Source organism: Perognathus longimembris, chromosome 5 (assembly GCF_023159225.1).
Source record: "Perognathus longimembris pacificus isolate PPM17 chromosome 5, ASM2315922v1, whole genome shotgun sequence".
Taxonomy (NCBI): Eukaryota; Metazoa; Chordata; class Mammalia; order Rodentia; family Heteromyidae; genus Perognathus; species Perognathus longimembris.
In genome coordinates, this window is record NC_063165.1 from 38,223,413 (window position 1) to 38,246,336 (window position 22,924).

Below are 22,924 nucleotides of genomic sequence, written 5' to 3' on the forward strand. Positions count from 1 at the left end.
AATCCAAGTGTTACTCTTTTTTTCGTTCGTTCCTTCCTTCCTTTCTTCCTTCCTTCCTCCCTCCCTCCCCCCCTCCCTCCCTCCCTTCCTTCTTTCTTTCTTTTTTTATTTGTCATTCCTGGGGCTTGAACTCAGGGCCTGAGCAATGTCCCTGGACTCTTATTGCTCAAGGCTAGCACTCTGCCACTTGAGCAACTGTGTCACTTCTGGCTTTTTCTATGTAGTTGGTGCTAAGGAATCAAACTTCATGTATACAAGGCAAGCAGTCTATAACCCTCATCCCAAAACCAGGCAGAGACTCATCACGGAAAGATGACTACAGACAGATCTCCCTGATGAGCATAGATGCAAAAATTCTCAACAAAATTCTGGCCAATTGACTTCAACAGGTCATCAAAAAAATCATACACCACGATCAAACTGGATTCATCCCAGGGATGCAAAGTTGGTTTAATATACGCAAGTCAATTAATGTAATCTACCACATCAACCGGAGCAAGGTAAAGAACCACATGGTTTTATCGCTGGATGCGGAAAAAGCGTTCGATAAAATCCAGCACCCATTTATGCCAAAAGCCCTGGAAAAACTGGGATTCCAGGGAACATTCCTGAATATAATCAAGGCAGTTTATGACAAACCAACAGCAAGCATAACTCTAAATGGTGAAAAACTAAAGCCATTCCCTTTAAAATCAGGAACAAGGCAGGGATGTCCACTCTCTCCCCTGCTCTTCAACATAGTACTAGAACTCCTAGCCAGAGCAATTAGGCAAGAAGAGAATATAAAGGGGATCCAAATAGGAAAAGATGAAGTTAAACTTTCTCTCTTTGCAGATGACATGATCCTATACCTAAGGAATCCCATAGACTCTACCCCCAAGCTACTAGAGCTGATCCAAAACTTTGGCAAAGTTGCAGGATATAAAATAAACCTTCAAAAATCAACGGCCTTTCTCTATGCTAACGACGCAAAGACTGAGGCTGAAATCAGGAAAGCAACTCCTTTTGCAATAGCCCCCCAAAACATAAAATACCTAGGAATAACCTTAACCAAAGAAGTGAAAGACCTCTTTGAGGACAACTTTAAAACCTTGAAAAATGAAATTAAGTCAGAACTAAGGAAATGGAAAAACCTCCCATGCTCCTGGATTGGGGGGATTAATATAATCAAAATGGCAATATTGCCAAAGGCTATCTACAAATTCAATGCAATACCCATTAATATCCCAACACCATTCTTTAATGAAATAGAGGAAACAATCCAGAAATTCATATGGAACATAAAAAACCTAGAATAGCAAAAACACTTCTAAGCAGAAAGAACAGTGCTGGAGGAATTACAATACCCAACTTCAAGTTGTATTATAAAGCTATAGTAATAAAAACAGCTTGGTATTGGCACCAGAACAGGCCTGAAGACCAATGGAACAGAATTGAAGACCCAGAAATGAACCCACAGAACTACGCCTACTTAATCTTTGATAAAGGAGCTAAAACAATAGTATGGAAGAAAGATAGCCTCTTTAACAAGTGGTGCTGGCAAAACTGGCTCAACACATGCAACAAACTAAAACTAGATCCTTATATATCACCCTGCACCAAAATCAAGGATTAAAGACCTTGAAATCAAAACAGGCACCCTGAAAACACTAAAGGAAGGAGTAGGAGAAACACTTGGGCTCCTTGGCGCAGGACGGAACTTCCTTAACAAAGACCCAGAAAGGCTACAAATCAAAGAAAGGTTGGACAAATGGGACTGCATCAAATTGTAGAGCTTCTGCATGGCAAAGGACATAGCTCGCAAGATAAACAGAAAGCCCACAGACTGGGAGAAGATCTTTACCGGACATTCAACAGACAAAGGCCTCATCTCTAAAATATATGCAGAACTAAAAAATTACCCTCTTCCAAAACAAAACCGCAAAGAACCAATAGCCCCCTCATCAAGTGGGCTAAAGACTTACAAAGAGACTTCTCTGATGAGGAAATGAGAATGGCCAGGAGACATATGAAAAAAGGCTCTACATCACTGGCCATAAAAGAAATGCAAATCAAAACAACATTGAGATTCCATCTCAGCCCAGTAAGAATGTCATATATCAAGAAAACTAATAATAACACTTGTTGGAGGGGATGTGGCCAAAAGGGAACCCTACTTCATTGTTGGTGGAAATGTATACTGGTTCAGCCACTCTGGCAAGCAGTATGGAGATTCCTCAGAAGGCTCAATATAGAACTCCCCTATGACCCAGCAGCCCCACTTTTGGGTATCTATCCAAAAGACCACAAACAAAATCACAGTAATGCCACCAGCACAACAATGTTCATCGCAGCATAATTTGTCATAGCGAGAATCTGGAACCAACCCAGATGCCCCTCAGTAGACGAATGGATCAGGAAAATGTGGTACATATACACAATGGAATTTTATGCCTCTATCAGAAAGAATTGCATTGTTCCATTTGTAAGGAAATGGAAGGACTTGGAAAAAATTATACTAAGTGAGCCAGACCCAAAGAAACATGGACTCTATGGTCTCTCTTATTGGGAATAATTAGTACAGGTTTAGGCAAGTCATAGCAGAGCATCACAAGGCCCAATAGCTATACCCTTATAAACACATAAGATGATGCTAAGTGAAATGAACTCATGTTATGGAAACAATTGTTATATCACAGTTGTAACTACTTTCAACGTCCCATGTGTATCTGTAGCTTCTATTATTGATGAGTTCTTGTATCACCTTCCTGTGGTTGTACCTACACTATCTCTGTAATCTTATCTGAGTATATTGGAAACCGTGTATACTGGTATTGGAAGTAGGAAATTGAAAGGGAATACCAAATTTGACAGACACAGGGTAAAAAAGACAAATGACTACAAAAGCAATACTTGCAAAACTGTTTGGTATAAGTGAACAGAACACCTCGGGGGGGGAGGGGAAGGGGGAGGAGGGAGGGGGGTATGAGGGACAAGGTAACAAACAGTACAAGAAATGTATCCAATGCCTAACGTATGAAACTGTAACCTCTCTGTACGTCAGTTTGATAATAAAAATTTGAAAAAACAAAAACAAAAAACACAAGGCAAGCAGTCTACCACTAGGCCATATTCCCAGCACTTGTCTCTATGCCTTTATGTAATTAAGATTATTATGTTCCTTGTGGAACTGAGAAGTTAAAAAAATTATATATAAAACACTTTACCTACTGACCCATGTATATAATTGTTCATATATTGCATAACATTATTCATACATTAAAAACATTTGCTTTGATTAATTTATATTGGTACTGATTTTGCAGGTATCACTTAGGGACATTGTCCATTAACTGGCCTTGTTAAAAGTAAGAATATAGATAAGAAGGCCATGCTTTTTTTGTACTATCCTGTACCTTAGTTAGCTCAATATTTACCAAATATGAACTCCTAAGTGATGGATACAAAAGACTTTTGTTTGTTCTGATGACACTGTCTTCTTAACATTGTATATGGTATATTTACATGTATATCTTCAGGACAGTTTGGGGGAGAGCAGAGAACTTGAGGAAAAAGGGTGAAAAAACTGCAGCAGTGGAGCTCACTTGACATTAACAAAAATGAGCTATATAATTTATGAGTGGAGATGGGAGGGAGGGGCCTGGGAGAGAATGTGGGAATGGATGACACTGTATGAAAGGAAGCATACTCATTACCTGACTCATGTAAATGCAGCCCCTCTGTATATCACCTCTATAGTGACAATAAAGTAATTTGTTAAAAGGCCTCCTAAAAGGGCAGAATAACCTTTATTTTTGAAACTATACTAGATTACCAAATCTATCTTCCCAGACTACCAGGGCTATAGCAGCCCATCCCTGCTCCCAGCCCTTTGCTCCTAATACTGATACCACATAGCTACCTGCAGAGAAAGTCTGCCCCCCCCCCACCCCCCTGCTTTTGCTTCTGCAGTGAGTCTCTGGAAATGTTTTCTTTGCTTTCAGTTCAGTGAAGCATGGATGACTTCAGAAATGACAGACTGCATTTTGATGGGGAGCCAGTTGGGCAGGGCCCCCTGATAGTTCTGTGCTCTGCAAACCAACTAGCGCAGTGCCGATGCTCAGTAAATGTCACAGATTGTCAACTATCAATTATTCATTGTGGAATGAGGAAAACGTCTTGGCAAAGCATTACCTCTGAGCTTAATCAAGAAGCTATATGGTTCCAACAACATCATAAAACAGATCGGCATTTTGACTTCTGCTGTAAGACAGTAGCATTCCTGATACCTCTTTAAATGACTCTAATAGAAATGCCTGAAATTATTGAATTGATGATTAATGGCAAGGGAAATTGTTTTCCTTCCTTTGCCTTTCTTGTTAAGTGTATTACTTGGAATAAATGCATCTAGAGTGGGTTCAGAATAGATAGGATTTTGAAAAATACAAAATGTGGGTAGCACTCAGTAATTTGTTGTTGACTGAATGACTTCCAGTTGCAGGGTAAGCTGTGAGTTCCTTGTCTGTCCTTTTCCATTCCTCTGTTTTAGAGGCACAAATGAGCAGTTTGAGGAAGGACAGGAAAAGAGAAAGCACTCCCTGTACAATAATAGAAGTGACATAACTCTTAAGATGACAATTGGTCCACATGTCATGGTAAACACCCTCCTTATTCCTCACATCAGAATGCATTCAATGTTCTAAAAGCTATGGGCAAAGTGGAACCACAGCGCTTTCTGTCTATAATCCTAGCTACTTAGAAGGTTGGGATCTGAAGATCATGGTTCAAAGTCAGCTCAGGCAAGAAACTCCATGAGACTCCTGTCTCCAGTTAACCCACAAAAGGCCAGCAGAGCAACTGTGACTCAAGTTGTCACACCCTCAGTTCAGACCCCAGTATTGGCACACACGCATACACATACACACACACACACACACACACACACACACACACACACACACACACACCATAAGCCATCTACATCAACTAAGAGGGAATTCTGTTATTTAAGTCTTTAAATTACATTTCTAAGCTATTAAGTCTCAGACAACTCAGGTTGCTGCAAAGTTTTTAAACCTGTAACAACCACACCTAAAATGAATAGAGGGGCATAAATATATGTCTTCAATATTTTAGATAATTTCTTCAAATGAATCCTGTTCGCACTGTTAACACTGGGGAGCTGTGTGCCCCCATATTCTGGAGGGGATAGGTCAAAGAAACAGTGCCTTCTATTTCTCCACATCAAGTCTTTGTTTTGTGTTTTTCTTTTTCTCACAATAAAAAAAGGCGGGGGGGAATCTTCCTGGTTTCTAGGAAAAATTCTATGTCATTCAGAAGTAGTTTTGCATTATGCCAGTTAGGTTTCAAGCTGCCATTTTTCTTTCTTTCTTTAGAACTGTTTCCTGCATGTAGCTCAAGACTTTCCAGAAATTCTTACTCATGCAAAGGCTGTGATCTCTGTGTCTTTCCCTGCCTAAATGTCAACAAGTAACTCCAAGTGTAATGGCATATTCCCTCAATTGTAGAATCCTCAGAATATAAATATAGGAAACCTATATCTGCTGTCACATCAGTTTGAAAATGACTCCCTTCCCAGGCGCTATGGTTAAATGCTGTGCCCATGTAGCAGTTCTTTGAGAATCTCACCTCTGTTCACTGTTCTAGGCACTATCCCCAGCACATTTTCAAAGGGTTGAGTGTGGCTGAGAGTTCAAGACAACAACAATAAAGCTTTGTATCTTCTCTGCCTCCAACACTGGCTGAAGCTCTACCCTTGGTGCTGATGTTATTAGCATCATGCCAGGCTGTACCATGCCCTGCACCACCTGTAATCACAATGTAATAAATGAGCACCGCATGCTTCAAAGGCTGGCAGTTTATCGAGTCTGAGTGTATGGGTAGGATGACTCAGAGAAGAAAGTGCTGTTTGTTCCTTGACAGAATAAACTTTCCTTTCTTTTCTCGTTTAAATATGTGGGTGTTGTGTGTGTGTGCGTGTGTGTGTGTGTGTGTGTGTGTGTGTGTGTGTGTGTATTTTTTAGCAGCATAGATGGCTTCTGCCTGTAATCCTAGCGGCCTAGGAGGCTAAGATCTGAGGCTTGTCATTTGAAGCCAGCCCCAGATAAGAAAGTATGTAAGATTCTCATCTCCAATTAACCAGCCAGTAGCCAGACATGGAGGTGTGGTTCAAATGGTAAAGTGCCAGCCATGAGCAAAATAGTCATATGAAAATACTGATACACATACGCACAATTTTAATAATATTGGTCTTCATTCTTCTTCATTCATTCATTCTTCTAACATTTATATTATTTCACCATATTGCAGAGAGCCATGGGAGCTTATCAGGTCTGTCATACTGTATAAAAGTAATAGTTGCTAAACCTAAAGCATCGAAGCTGTAAGCAGACTATTGATGGCCTTTATTAATTCATGCCACTTGATCTTCATACTGTTTCAAAGATAGATCCTAATTTCATTTCACAGAGCATTTCTTTTTCTTTATAATTAAGATTGCCACTTTTCATGGGTTCCGACTTCTTTATTTTCCCCAGAGATCATAAGAAGAGTCAAGCTCAGGGGAAAACTAGTTAAAGCTCAGACTTCATCATTAAAAAACAAAGCTGCTACATTCTACATGTTTTTATTACTCAGTTGGGGAAAAGGATATAACTAAAAAGCGAGTGCAGAGAAACATTGATTCGACTCATTGTAGTTTAAATTTGACTTGTTTGATTTAATTACATTTGGTACTGTTAGGTAATGGCTTTTATATGACAGGCATTATGATAAACACTAAGAATGTATAAATAGGTAGTGAAAATGCATTTCCAGCCTCCAAAAAGTTTGTAAACTACTGAGGAATATTGAAATAAACATATGTAACTATAACACCAGGGGAACCTGGCCTAATCACTACAGGGATAAAGATGTAAGAAAAAGAAGCCTGGAGCCGGGCTAATGAGTGCCAGCTAGGAGCAAAAAAGCCATGGTAATGATGCAAAAGAAGGAGAGAGAGAGAGAGAGAGAGAGAGAGAGAGAGAGAGAGAGAGAGAGAGAAGGAGGAGGAGGAGGAGGAGGAGGAGGAGGAAGAGGAGGAGGAGGAGGAGGAGGAGGAGGAGGAGGAGGAGGAGGAGGAGGAGGAGGAGGAGGAGGAGGAGGAGGAGGAGGAGGAGGAGGAGGAGGAGGAGGAGGAGGAGGAGGAGGAGGAGGAGGAGGAGGAGGAGGAGGAGGAGGAGGAGGAGGAGGAGGAGAGAGAAGGAAAAGAGAAAAAATAAAAGGGAAAAAGAAAAAGAAGTCATTTTCTTCACCACTGTTTTTTTTCTTTGTCAGTCCTGGGCTTGAACTCAGGGCCTGGGTGCTGTCCCTGAGCTTCTCTGTGTTCAATGCTAGTGCTCTACCATTTGAGCCACAGCACCACTTCCAGCTTTTTCTGAGTAGTTAACTTGAGATAGAGTCTCATGAATTTTCTTTTCTGGGCTGGCTTCAAACCACTATCCTCCAATCAGCCTCCAAAGTACCTAGGATTACAGGTGTGGGCCACTAGCACTGGGCTTCCTTTCCACTTTTATACCTTTACTCTTGTTATAGATTGGATAATTTTGAAGAGACTGAATAACCAATGTGTAACTTGGCATTCCATATAAATTTAATCAGATGATAAATTCATTCATCACTGCTTATTTATCACCATTTATTAACTGTTCACCATACTGCAGAACAATCAGTGTTTGAAACATGAAAGCAGTGTTCTACTATTATGTGTTCTGTTGGAAACAAATTTGATAGTACTGTTAAACATTTCTTTATTCTAAGCTACACAGATTCACATGCACTTGTAAGCAATAATATGGAGTGACCTTGTGTGTACTGTACCAAACTTTCCCCAGGGAACGCATCTTGCAAAACTATAACATAATATCAAAATCGGGATGGTGACATTGCTATTATCTACTGGTCACAGACCCCCCCCCCATGGTCTCATCTGTGAATGTGTGCATGTGTGCAGCTGTACTATAATAGGTGTTTTGAGTTCTATATAATTTTTCCTCATTTGTTTTTCTCTATTCACTATTACAGTCCATACAGAGACCCCCCTTCCCCTTTGTAAACACATCCATCTACTTTCTCCTACTTCATCCCTAATATTTGGTCTCTTCCTTATTTCCAGTTTTATCATCTTCATGGAGATGACATACATTAGGTGACAGTGTCAGTGAGGTTGAGTCTCATCAAAGTACCTGTATTCATATATATATATATATATATATATACATACATACATACATATATATGTATATATGTTGGGTGCTGGTGATTCATGCAGGTAATCTTAGCTACTCAGGAGGCTGGGATCTGAGGTTCATGGTTCAAAGCCACTCCAGGCAGGAAAGTGCTTGAGACTCTTATGTCCAATTAATCACCAAAAATCCAGAAGTGGCACAGTGGCTCCAAGTAATAGTGTTCTATCCTTGAGTAAAAGAGCTCAGGGACATTTGTAATAATTAGTATATGTCTAGGATAGCCCTAATAGAAGAGCACACTAACTCAAAAGCTATGTACATGTGGCCATATAAAATGATGCTAATTGAAATGAATTCCAAGATAAGGGAAACAAGAAGTTTTTCTTTATTGTTGTTGTCTTAATATACTGTGTGAGGTCATTTCTTTTTTTCTTTTTTTCCTGTTGGTTTGTCCCCTGTTATCATTTTTTTTTTGTACACTGTGTCTTGTATATACGTTTATCTGATTTGGGGAAGGGAAGGGAAATAACAAAATGGTGAGACAAAGGACAAAGGGTGACCAAATGCAACAGTGATACTCCCAAGACACTATATTAGAAATGAACTTTACAACTTGGTGGGTGGGGGAAGTGGGAGAAAAACGAGGGACAAATGTTCAACAAGAAATGTACCCATTACCTTACTTATGTAACTGTAACCCCTCTGTAGATCACCTTTACAATAAACTAATATTAAATTTAAAAAATAAGAACAAAACAAACAAAAAAGCTCAGGACAGCAACATAACTTGAGTTCAAGCCCCACTACTGACAAATATAGGTAGATAGGTAGATAGACAGATAGATGGATGGATAGATCCATGTACCACAATTTAACATTTGATGTCCAAGGGCACCTGGCTTATTTCTAGTTTTTGTCTACTACTAATAGTTGTTGAGAAAATTCTTACACAGATTTATATGTGAACATGGCTTTTTTATATCTCATAGATAAATGTCCATTAGTACAATTGCTAGGTAGAGCAGTAATGGCATGCTATAATTTTTAAGAAATTGACCAGCTGTTTTCCAAAGTGACTATACTTTTTTACATTTCTACCATTAATGTGTAAGTAGCTGGTTTTTTTCCTATTTTTTTAATGTTACATTAGTCTATGTGCATGGTAAAATTAGTAAATAAATGAATGGCTCATCTAAGTACAGCCTGTAAAATTCAGTTCAAAAAGTCCAAAGGGTAGAGCGGCAGGAGGTACATAAAATAAGCCACGTCAAGAGAGAACCTTTCTCTAGTTTCAGCTTCCAGGTATACAAGAAATGCATTGTACTTCTGCAAAAAGACCTGCTCTACCTTCAAGCTTTGTCTGGGATAAATTAAAATAAATAAATCCTTTTCTTTCTAAAACAGGATCATGGCCTATAAAATTCTTCATGTAGCCCTGTGCTCCTCCTTGCTTCTAGGTAAGATTCTGTTTCTTCTTTTATGTAGTGTATCTTTTAGCACTATCAGATTGATACGTCTCTTTAACTTTATAAAGAAATGAACAACAATGTTTTATCCTTAGACCTGTTGGAAAGCAACAAGGGAGCCAAGTAATTGTGTCACACTGTGGTTTTGAGCAGGTTAATCGTACTTGTGAGTGTGTGATTGCTTTATTCCTAATTATGTATTAACATATTAACTGGGTACTCTTGCTAAGAAATCTATTTAATTGCTGTTTCCAGTGAAGTGCTCTGGTGTCCTTGAACAAAGAAAGAATTTAAGTATCTTTTAGAAACTAATACTTACATAGTGTCATTACAAGGAGACCTCAAAATACTTTGGGAGCATAAATTCATTAACCTACACTAAGCTGTAGCTTTGGAGAAGGGGCGTTTTAAAGGCAGATCAAAGGAAGGCAACAGGCGCCAGGTGATTTGCTGACAGATTGACCCAGTAATTCTCTAGCTTATACCAGAATTGAACGGAGAAGCCATTTGTTTTCCTTGTTAAAAAAAAAAAAAAGCTGCAGATGCGTCTAAGGTTGTAAATTGTCTTTATAGTTAAACCTCTATAATTTAAAAATATTTCTGATAGATATTTGAAACAATAACTTTCTGAGATCCATGCAGAAATCATTATATTTGGCCTCCCCCATAGATAACCAGATTGGCCATATTTCTCTGTGTGTGTGTGTGTGTGTATGTGTGTGAGAGAGAGAGAGACAGACAGACAGACAGACAGAGACAGACAGAGAGACAGAGAGACAGAGACAGAGAGAGAGGGGAAGAAGAGAAATTAATACTGAAGCATGGAAATCATTTTAATAAAGAGATTTAAAATCAACCCCTTTGTATATCACCTTTATAATAACAATTAAAAAAGATCTAGGGCTGGGGATATAGCCTAGTGGCAAGAGTGCCTGCCTCGGATACACGAGGCCCTAGGTTCGATTCCCCAGCACCACATATACAGAAAACGGCCAGAAGTGGCGCTGTGGCTCAAGTGGCAGAGTGCTAGCCTTGAGCGGGAAGAAGCCAGGGACAGTGCTCAGGCCCTGAGTCCAAGGCCCAGGACTGGCCAAAAAAAAAAAAAAAAAAAAAAAAAAAAAAAAAAAAAAAAAAAAAAGATCTAGTCACTAATACCGTACTTTGTATTCAAAATGTGTTTTAGTATTATAGATTATAGTTAAATGCTAGTGGTGCATACCTATAATCGTAACTACTCAAGAAGCTGAGATGTGAGGGTTAAGGTTAAGCAGGTAAGTTCCTGATAATTTTTTTTTTTTTTGCCAGTCCTGGGGCCTGAGCTTCTTTGGTTGAAAGCTAGCCCTCTGCCATTTAAGCCACAGCACCACTTCCAGCTTTTTTGGTTTATGTGGTATTGAGGAATGGAGCCCAGGGCTTCATGAAAGCTTGGCAAGCACTCTACCACTAAGCCACATTCCCAGCCCCTACATCTGTTCCCCGTCCCTCCCCCTGCCGCTGCCCTAGGTAGCTTTCCTTGCCATTCTGCCCCCAAAAAACCAACAATAACAATAACAACAAAAAAAACTTAGATTTCTTCTCCCTTGGCAATCACATTGCTCTCTTTTGATCTGGTAGTTGGAGATGACTCACACTGAATTGATCTAAGGTTCATGCCCCATGTTGCTGACCTGTAAATCAGCTCTATTCACAAAGAGTTAAGTACATCTTCTGGCTTTAGCTAAGGAGAAAAGGAAACTGGCTTTGGCCAGTTTGCCCCCACTTCTAGATCTTTATTTTTATTTTTACTCACTCCCCAGTTAGTAACCTAATGACAATCTGTCTTGAAAGATTTTTGATATTTGCTTTGCTTCATTGACAAGAGCTTTTAAACTCATATTTTCTTCTCCATGACCCTGTCAGCACCTTTAACCACTCTATCTGCCCCTGTGCTTTTCAATCATTCCCTCCAATTCCTTAGTGAGTCTGTATTGCTTCATGAATTTTTTAAAATTTTATCTACTCATTTGGATTTAAGATTGATGATGTTTTCAAGAAAGTGGATAGTGAGAGTAGACTGGGAAATAGCTTGGTGAAAATCATGTCATTGCTCATGATTAGGTTTCCTGAGTATTCCAGATGTTGCAGAAAAACTAGATTCCCACACACTTGCAGTATCTATCCTGGATCTGGAACAATGGACCGAGGCAGAGGCCCAGAAGCTGAGCCTGTCCTGTGGCTTAGGTAGATATTTTGTCTTCTGCCCACTAAATCCCTTCTCATTTGTCCCAAAGGCATACAGGTATGGACATTCACATGATGGAAATCATAGGAGTGGCTACCTATGGATGACCTTCTCCTCGCTGGCTAAAGTGTTTTATGTTCTTCCCTATTGGCCTTTTTCTAGTGAGAATGTGAAAGCAGGCAGTGAGGTCCTCTGAACTACCTCCACCCCCAGAAAATAGCATTCCTATTCTTTTTTCTAGTTTTGATAAGTTAGAAATAAACCAAAGAAGATTTTGGAATGTAACCTATTTCCTTTATGACAGAGAAAAAGGCTAATTTGGAAGATACACCTGAGAATAACTACACACAGGACTTGATATTGAACCCCCAAATTTGGCAAATTTAATATCCAATTGCAGATTGCACAATCAGAACCGAAAGCATCTTAAGAGGCAGCTCACTCGCAAGTGGTAGAGAAAGAGAGCTGAAGTGGAAAGGCCAAGTTCTGCTGTTGGATTTAATAAGTGAATGAGGCACTGCCCCTCCCCAGGACAGAATGCACAGGAGGCAAAGAGGAGCACAGGGATACAGACCTCTCTTCATTCTTTAAAAAGATCTTAAAGGGCTTCACTGGGGGTTTCTGACCTCTTAATATATAGCTTCCTGTCACATTCATCATTTTCATGGTCATATGCATAGTACATAAAATCTTCAGTCATTTCTCCACCAGCAGATTTAAAGTCTTTTCCAACCTGCCATGGTGATGCTTAATGCTGTCTCTCTGACTCCCATAATGCCCTGAAATTCATGATGGGAACTCATCCACTTGTTCAAAATATGAATGCACATTTTTCTTTTTTGTTTTCATTGCTAGATAGGGTTTTGTTGTTCTTGCTGCTGTTGTTGTTGAAACTGTTGGCCTTTGGTGGTGTTGGTTTTTTGGCCCAATGTCAAACTACACTATAACCCAGGATAACCTAAAAGTATCACTCCTCCTGCCTGCAGGGCTGGGACATCAGGCATGCACTACTATGAGCAGCTAAGATGGGTATTGCCTCTCTTTCACTTATTTCTATCTGTGGGAATGGTGACTACTTAACATATCCTATATACATCTACTAACATCACAGTTTTAGAGAAAGTCATTTTTGTTTAATGGCCTATGTTCTGTGAATCCATTCTAATTCAAAATGTTTGAGTAGGAAGAGGTCTTGAAGAGCATCTAGCTTATCCTCATTTTGCAGGAAGAAGGGTGGTCCCAGAATCGAGGTGGCCCAGGGAACTAGGCACACATTAGGAAGGCTAGAAAAAAGATGAGGGTTCTTCTCCTCCTTGGCTTATATAGGGAAAGCAGTGCCCCTGGTATTTCCAGATCCGGCAGCATCTGCCTATTTCTACTGTGCATCATTTCTTTGATTTCTACTGTACAGCGTTTCCAGCAGTAAGTATTTGAGAAATGTTTAGGTAAAACATTGAGAGGTCCTATTTAAATGGAATGACACAGGATGAAGCAAAATGAAAAGGAGAATACATAGTAAGTTAGAAACACAGAAAGATATTTTTATGCCATATGCTCATAAAGTATAAGAAAGGAAGCTGGGTACTAGTAGCTCTTACCTGTAATCCTAGCTACTCAGGAGGCTGAGATCGTAGGATCATGACTCAAAGCCAACCTGGCAGGAAAGTCTGTGAGACGCTTATCTCCAATTAACCACCAGAGAACCAGAAGTGGATTCAAAGTGGTAGAACACTAGTCTTGAGCAAAAGATCTCAGGGACAGAGCACAGGCCCTGAATTCAAGCCCCAAAACCAACAAGAAAATTGTAAAAATAAATAAAAATGAAGACATTAACCTACCTGATACTGACTTTATTAAGAAAAAAAATCATCCATTTAAAATTTAACAAAGCAATAAAACTCAGGGCTGAGTTTTAAAGCCCCGGCAGTATTATTTAGACTCACAAACTCAAAACCCTGGTCTTGCTCTCACTAACTTTCAAGGTTGATCAGGCCAAATGAAAAAGGGAGGAGAAATTTCCCAAGCAGAAAGGATAATAGCAATGTCCTTCTATATTACTTAGATTTTATTTCCAGCCGTGCCACTGACTCACTATGTGACCTTGAGTGAGTCATTTCATCTCTGTGTATTAATTTCCTCATTTATAATATAGGATAATAAATACTACTTGCTGCCTCTCTCGTGGGTGATCTTATTATCAGCATGGATTAATATTTATTGGGTGTCTGCTGGGCCTCTACTGCTGAGTTAGATGCTTTGTCCTGGGGAGGGAGAGGAAATTGTTCCAGTAAAACATTTTCCATGAGGGAAAAAGATAGAAGATTATACAAAAAGAGAGAATTTAAATTACAGTTCAGATAGCAATGACATATATTTTAAAGCATGCTTCTCTGCAGAGATTTATATAATAGCACTATTTTTGTTCCCTGAATGATTGTACTAGGATAATTGTGGTACAGAATAAAGGTTTCTTTGTTGGAAGATTTCAGGTAACATTATATATTAAGCAATTATTGTAATTTTTTTCATCTACCTGGAAGTTGCATCATGGAGAATAAATGTTGAGAAATATTTACTTGTTGTTGATAATACCAGATCAACGTGGCAGAGCCCCCTCGTTTTGTTTGGAAAAACATTTTTTAAACAGGATCAGACTACGTGAAATATGTAACACGATGACTAACCCCTTTCCTTCAGAAAGAATAAAGAGAATTCTGGAAAGTTACCTACTAACATGTCTCAAAAACAACAACAACAGATATCTCAGTGCTGTTTTTTCCACACTAGGCAAATAAATGAGAGTTCTGTTCAAATCAAACTTGTCCCTCCCCACACCCACTGTCACTCACCAAATTTATCAGCATTTATCGGAACAATTTGAGGAGCCCCAACCCCATGTCTTTCACTATCCTCTCTTCCTTATCTTTTCTATCTATCACTGAGGAAAGGAGCTTTCAAAATAAAGCATTAGACAGACACAATTTAGCATATATATGCAAATTTTATTTAGTTTTAAAAAAAATGAAATGCTGGGCTGGGAATATCGCCTAGTGGCAAAGTGCTCGCCTCGTATAAATGAAGCCCTGGGTTCGACTCCTCAGCACCACATATATAGAAAAAGCTAGAAGTGGCGCTGTGCTCAAGAGTGCTAGCCTTGAGCAAAAAGAAGCCAAGGATCGTACTCAAGCCCTGAGTTCAAGTCCCAGGACTGGCAAAAAAACAAAATAAAACAAAGAATGAAATGCTGACACCTGTACAATATATCATTACATTTTTTATTGCATATTGAGTGCATTTTGCTAAGTGAAATGAAGACTTTATATTGCATCACTTAATGAGGTATCTAGAATGGGCATATTCCTAAAGATAGGCAGGAAAACAGTAGTTACCAGAAATTAAGGAGAGAATAAAGGAGAGATATTGGTAGAAGAGAATAGAGTTTCTGTTCAGGCTGATAGAATAGAAATAGAGATGATGATTATACATCATTAATGATGTATTTTGTGCCACTAAATCAAACCCTCAAAAATGGCTAATGTGGCCATTATTGTATCATATATATTTTAATGATCTTTTTTAAATTATTAAATTTATTTATTTATTGTCAAAGTGATGTACAGAGGTACAGTTTGATCCATAAGTCAGTGAGTACATTTCTTATCCAATTTGCTACCTTCCCCCTCATTTTATTATTTATTTTCATCTCAATTAAACACAAATAAATTGGGACCTTCATTTTTCTTGTTCAGAAATAGTCATGAACTATTTACAGACTAGACAAACTTGTTAATGGGGCTGCTTTGGGAGCGATGGGGGAGAATGATGAAATGAGTGATATTGATCAAGAGGCATCATACTTATAAACTGATTTGTTTATTGGTAATCACTTTGGACAATTAAAGATAATAAAAATATAATTTAAAAACCCCATTGACATGACAGTAAATAATCTTTCAAGAGCCAGGCATGAGTGGCTCATGCCTATGATTCTAGCTACTCAAGAGGCTGAGATCTGAGGATTGCAGTTCAAAGCCAGCCTGGGCAGGGAAGTCTGTGAGTCTCTTGTCTCCAATTACCCACCAGAAAACCAGAAATGGTGCTGTGGCTCAAAGTGGTAGAACACTGTCTACCCTTGAGTGAAGAAGCTTAGAGACAGAGCCCAGGCCCTGAGTTCAAACTCCACAACTGACTATATATATTTATCTCAAGAGAGAAAACAAGATCATTTTTCCAACATTGTCTCTGAATACATCACCACCCATCTCATCTTCCAATGACATTGTCAAAGGAAAAGCTTCTGCACTTAACTTGGACTCCTATGCTCCCTGGCTCCTCAGTCCTTCAGACTATGTGCTGTTCATTTTCATTCCTCCGAAGTATTGAGACCTTACATATCCATTGAAGCCCATCTCAAAACAAACTTCCTCCAGTTCAACATCAGAATTAATACATTCATAATCTAATTGCAATGTGCCTTCTAGTTATCCATGAACTCTGGTATAATGTGAGTTCCTTAATGCTAAGGTTATTGATCCCCTAACTTTCCAAACTGGTCCCAATGATTGGTGAGGGTCACTATATCTTTCCAGGCAATGCTGATTAACAGTGAGATCTAGTGTGAGAGAAATCAAATTTACATCCCACTGAAAGTGAATTCCTTTTTTATTTTTGTGCTCTAGGACATCCAATAGCTTCATTCTAATTCCAACTCTAGAGATTCACAGTCTACTTTATGGTATATTATACTAGTTATCTACTGTTGCCCAAGTAATTTCCTGAGACAGTATTTATTACTTTAAGTTCTGGGTTAAGAATTTAGTTCCATGGTTCCTTCTAAGGTTTTATAAAATGGCACAGTAAAGTTGTCTCCTAGGAATACAATTGTCCAGAGACTCAACTGGAACCAAAACATCAGGTTCTGAGGCTCATGAGCATAGCTGTTTGAGGGGAACTTCATTTCTCTGTCTTGTGACTCTCTCCTTCAGGCTGGTACCAGCGTGTCCTCAGCATGTCCTCAGTAAACTTCCCTTGGGGCAAGTGCTCCAAAGTGAGCAAGGCAAAGAACTATATTGTCTTGTTTTTGCTCTAGTCCCCAAATTTCACACTTCATAATTTCTCCCATAACCTATGACTACACAGTTTAGTCCTACTAAATGAAAGAGGAGACTGCACAAAGGTATGAATGAATATGAGGAGGCAGTGAGCTTTGGGCCTCCCATAGAGAATGGCTTCCACAGACATGCTAGAGGAATGGAGTTAAATGTGATCAGATGGCACCAGGACAGGGTCTGGCACTTGTCACTAATGCATTCTAAAGTTTAATGCTAACATTTTAAAGTCTTCTGTCTAATCACTTCTTACTACTCTTTTCAGGTATTGTCTTGAGGTTTCTCACTGGCATACTTTTGTTCACTTTTCTTTGTTTTGTTTTGTTTTTTGCCAGTCCTGGGGATTGCACTCTGGGCCTGGGCAGTCTCCCTGAGGTGCTTTTGTTCAAGGCTAGCACTCTACCATGTGAGCCACGGCCCCACTTATGGCTTTCTCTATATACGTAGTGCTGAGGAATCAAACCCAGGGCTTCATGTATATGAGGTGAGCACTTTACCACTAGGCCATATTCCCAGCCCCTTTTGTCCACTTTTCTTCAGCTTTAAGTAAACTAATTCTTAGGAGAGGATCTCAAAGGCTCAATTGCTATGTGCATATGATGATATAAAATTATGTTTATCGAAATGAACTCCAAGGAATGGAAACTAGATGTTTTTAATTGATTTTACTTTTCTTTTTCTTTTTTTTTTTCTTTCTCCTTTGTTGCTGTTTTAGATTCCTTTTTTGCCTTTTTGGTTTTGCTAGTCCTGGGGCTTGAACTCAGGCCCTGAGTGCTGTCCCTGAGACTTTCTGTGCTCAAGGCTAGTGCTCTACCACTTGAGCAACAGAGCCACTTCTGCCTTTTTTTGTTTTTTTGTAGTTTATTGGAAATGAGAGTCTCATGGACTTTCCTACCTGGGCTGGCTTTGAACCTTGATCCTTGATCTCGGCCTGCAGAGTAGCTAGAGTTACAGGTGTGAGCCACCAATTCCAGAGCTGTTTTTGATTTCTGTACCTTTTATTTTGGTAGGTAAGGGGAGCACAGAAAGTGGGGGACAAAGGATGAACAAGTGCAGCAGTGATACTCATTAGACACTATGTTGAAAATGAACTATTCACCTTGTGGGCAAGGAAAGAAGGGAGGGAAAGACTGGGAGAAAATAAGGGAAGAGGTTACATTGTTCAGAAAGAAATGCACTCATTGCCTGACTTATGTAAATGTAGCCCCTCCTTATGTCACCTTTACAATAACAATAAAATTTAAAAACTGGGCTGGGAATGTCACTTAGCAGTAGATTGCTTGCCTAGTGTGCTCAAATCCCTGGGTTCAATTCCTCAGCACCTCATAAATAGATAAAACTGGAAGTGTCACTGTGGCGCAAGTGGTAGAGTGTTAGCCTTAAACAAAAAAGAAGCCAGGGACAAGTGCTCATGCCTCGAGTCCAGGTCCCAGAACTGGCAAAAAAACAAAAAAAAACATAATTTTTATTTTAAAGTAAACATCCTAGGCCTTCTCCCATTCATCCGAATCTATACTTTTAAGGAACAACCTAAGCAAATTCCTTGACCATGAGCACAGCTGTTTGTGTCTCCATACCCCTGTGGTTATTAACAATGCTTCCTCCTAAGCTTCCATACACTCATATCAGGTGCTGCCTGGTTCTGTTGGGTGCCCTTGACCTTTGATCCCAACTAGACAAACAGGCTTCTTTTGTATCTTATATATCTTATCTTTTATGGAAGTTTTATGTCTTTTATACCTCATAGTGATCCTAGTCCACACAAAGGATGAATTATTAGAACTCTGTTAATTATGGAGCTGAAGAATATCTGATATATAATTATTTACAATCAATTTTTCAATTAATGCTTATTTACCCCAAATGAAGCAGATTGAGTAGTTGCCACATATAGGTAATCACGTTCTTTTTTATATGTGTATACTCACATTGTAATTCTAAACATATGTTTTGGTTTGGAAAAAATATAGAATATACACAGTTGGACCTTTCTTTCTTTCTTCCTTCCTTTCTTTCTCCCCTTCCCCTTCCCCTTCCCTTTCCCTTCCCTTCTCTTCCCTTCCTTTCTTTCTTTCTTTCTTTTGTCATGATGCTTAAACTCTGGGCCAGGGCTCTGTCCAGCCTAGCTCAAGGCTATCACTCTTCCACTTGAGCCACAGCACCACTTCTGGTTTTCTGGTAGTTAACTGGAGATAAAAGTCTCATAGATTTTCCTGCCCAGGCTGGCTTTGAACCATGATCCTTAGATCTCAGCCTCCTGAGCAGCTAGGATTACAGGCGTGAGCCACCAGTGCCTGGCCACGGTTAGAATGTTAAGGACCTAAAAAGTCTGGATTTTGAGTACCATCATTTTTCACCCATAAGTCTGAGTAGGAAGGATCTGCAAAACATAGGCAGGTTCTGCTTATGATGGATCTATTGCTACTACCTGTTTACACAGGGGGTCAAGTTTCAGAACAATGTATTTCAAACTGAATGACAAGTTCTATTTTGGAAGGTTAAGGAAACAAGAATAAAATAGTTGGCTGGCTGATTTAAAACAGATAGTCCATATATCCATTCATTTATCTAGTCCTTACAGCAATCGTGTGTGTGTGTGTGTGTGTGTGTGTGTGTGTGTGTGTGTGTGTGTGTGTGTGTGTGTAGAAATAACAGAGCAACAATGTTGTTAATCCAGGCCTACAAATGTGTGAGAACACTGAAATCCTTTTCCATCTACCACTCAGCAATGGCTTCCCTGGGGTCCAACATTGCAGATTCAATGCAGTGGTGAGAACACAGTGGAACTCAGGGCTAAATTTTTTCCAGAGGATTTTTCTCAGCAAACTAGACTTCCCAAACCACAGCTGTGTCTTTTCTTTTCTTTCTTTCTTTTTTTTTTTTTTTTTTGAGGAACAACTAAGATGTAACCTATTCCTCTAAGAGATGCTGTGCTCTTGGACTCTCAATTGCAGAAGTTTTGGGAGCACCATTTTTGTTGGGAGACCCTGCAAACCAGTTCCTTCATCTCAAAAGACATGTATATTCACAAGATCACTGGGATTCAGATCACAGTCCCAGTGGGTGGAGATTCACGCTGGCTGATCAGGTACTTTTTTAGAAAAATAGTCCTTCACCATTGATCTTTCTAAATGGACAGTGTATCTCCAAACATAAAAATACTGCTAGGCTAATCTCCATTTTTCCTGTCATTTCTGAGTCATTCTATCCGTGTCCACTCTTGAGATTAGATGAACTTTCATCTAATGAATACTATTTCTTGCTTAAAAACTAAACTTAGCTATTTTTTTTCCTCTCTAAAGTCTTCCCCTTCTTTAAAGTGGGCATTGGTTCTTTTCTCTCTCTCTTTTACATGCTATTTGCCCATGAAGAGCTCTCAAAGTGTCATATTTGTTTTATGTACTCAACCTCTCTACCTAGATTACAAAGGGAAGGTCCATATCTTATCCATCAAGCTAATTATTCCTTGGACTTACAAAATGACTGTTATGTGCTGAAGCTTAATGACTTACTGTGTGTTCGGCTAGGTGGATAAATGGATAATGGTCCCATTTGAGTTTACTCTCAGTTAGTTGTTCAGTGGCTAATTTTCTTGTGTGACAATTATGCAAGCCTTTAATGTTTTTCGTTCATTTGCTTGCCTTTTGTATGTGTTCCTATTCATTTGCAATTTTACTTCAAGATAATAAAGAAGAAACTTGAATTAGTGAGTTTTATCTCCTGTTTGTTTTTCTGATGAAAGAAAACTGAAACACTGGGCAAACAAAATTAACAAAATTGTTAAATTATCTGAGGATTCCAATTATTCCTGATTTCCCTCTTACTATTTTGCAAGTTGGGTGGGGAAAAAAAGCTATACATCTTTCTTTTATCCATATGTGTGTAGGCGTGCTTATATGTAAATATATATGTGTATGTACGCATGTATGTGTTATCAGACTCTTAGTATCACCAGACATGAGGGTTATACAAAGTCATAAAAAAAATGAATTTTCTGATTTTCTGTAGCTCCAATCCTATGCTTCCCCCACATGGCTGGGTTTTATCTGGGATACCATGATTAGCTTATTTCTGCTTAGCATTTGTTGATGAAAACCACCAGCCTGAATCATGTATCTTGTTCTATGTCTGTTTTTTTTTTTAAACAGGCATCATTTAGAAATATGGAAACAAGATATTTGTTTATTTGGCAAATTAAATAATTACATAGGCTGGCAGTCTGTGTCTCCTCTATGGAATGTTGACATTTTCGAGCACACTTCCTGCCTGTAATTGTACAACAGTTCTGTAATCAACTGACAGGTTCTGTAATGTAACAGGACTACCACACTGATTCATACTGTGACCCTACCAACATTGCAGCACACTTGAACATTAGCATGTACTCTTCAGAAGAGTGAAAAGCAAACCTTTGTTGGCATGTGTCTGCCATAATATTTGTCCTCATATTTTAGGGATATCTGTTAGATAATCAGAATAACTATTGTAACGTGTGCTACAAATTCAGAGATTGTGACTTGAGTTTCTTTTGTTGCAGGCTCAGGAAATATGGACTTCTTTGAAAACAATTGCACATTATTGTTTGGACATGAATACCTTCACCTTTGATATATCTAGTACCCAGTAAAAACATTTCGCTGAACAAAGCCAAACAAAGGACCTGGAATCAGTGAGCCAAAATCATCAGCTTCGGAGAAAAGGGTGCAAATTGTGCCATTTACTAGATACATATTATTTCTATATCACAGAGTTGTTGAACAGAGGAGTCACAAAGGTCTGTGTGAAGACCTAGAATTAGAAGGTCTCAATAAATGTTTGTTCTTGAAATGAATTCTAAAAGCAAGGAGAAAAGAGAAAGAAAAAAAAAATAAGTAGTGTCACTAAACTAGTGTTCTTGGCTTTGGATTTCTGATTTCTGTTGACTCTTTTTTTGAGAAAGGTGAATGTGTGTATGTGTATATGTGTGTGTGCACGCGTGCAAGCACGTATGTATGCGTGTGTGCCAGTAATGAGGCTTGAACTCAGGACCTCAAGCTCTGCATGGCTTTTTCACTCAAGTATGGTGCACTACCAACTGAGCTGTACCTCCACTTGAGGGTTTTTTGCTGGTTACCTGAGAATAAGACTTCCATGAACTTTTCTGCCTGAAATGGGTTGGAACCTTCGGGGGATGTAAGGTTATAACTGTGAGCCACCAGCTCCTGGCTAAGGCAGTTCTTTTTTTTTTTTTATTCAGAGGGGAAAAAAATGAATATCTTTATTGGAGCTAGTACCATCTCCTGCTTTCCAGTACTTACTACTTCCTAAAGTTAGACTATTTTAAGAGAAAACTTTTGGGGCTGGGAATATGGCCTAGTGGCAAGAATGCTTGCCTCATATACATGAAGCCCTAGGTTCAATTCCCCAGCACCACATATATAGAAAACAGCCAGAAGTGGCACTATGGTTCAAGTGGCAGAGTGCTAGCCTTGAGCAAAAAGAAGCCAGGGACAGTGCTCAGGCCCTGAGTCCAAGCCCCAGGACTGTCCAAAAAAAAAAAAAAAGAGAAAACTTTTTCCATCAAAGGCATGCTGTCAAGGGGACTGGAGAATACAAAACTAACTCACACTGGGTCAGAGGCGTTCATCTGTAAGTGCAAGCTTCTGGTGAGGTTTTATAAAATGCACAGGCTATATATTATGCTCCAAAACAGCTTAGTACATGATGTAATAAGCAATAAAATATTGTTGTGAGGACTGACTATATTATTCATCTTTGTCAACCCAACAGAAACATTGACTCTAGAGAAAGCCTGGACCTCAGTTTTCACATGACTTTCCATATAAATGTGGGATACCACTTCAATTTTTTAAAGTACAATCTCCAAGATTACCCCCATTAAGTCACAGATAAGGGGAATTGTTA

The 22,924-nt window shown here is 39.1% G+C and overlaps 1 protein-coding gene across 1 annotated transcript; it reads left to right on the forward strand.

Moving 5' to 3' along the window:
* The first annotated feature begins 9,477 nt into the window (after positions 1 to 9,477).
* On the forward strand, positions 9,478 to 21,870 carry C5H3orf85 (chromosome 5 C3orf85 homolog). The gene is made up of 4 exons (XM_048345984.1): positions 9,478 to 9,528; positions 9,617 to 9,682; positions 19,975 to 20,108; positions 21,558 to 21,870. Exons 2-4 carry the CDS (start codon positions 9,634 to 9,636, stop codon positions 21,645 to 21,647), a joined length of 273 nt encoding a protein of 90 aa, XP_048201941.1. The 5' UTR covers positions 9,478 to 9,528; positions 9,617 to 9,633; the 3' UTR covers positions 21,648 to 21,870.
* The last annotated feature ends 1,054 nt before the right edge of the window (positions 21,871 to 22,924 follow it).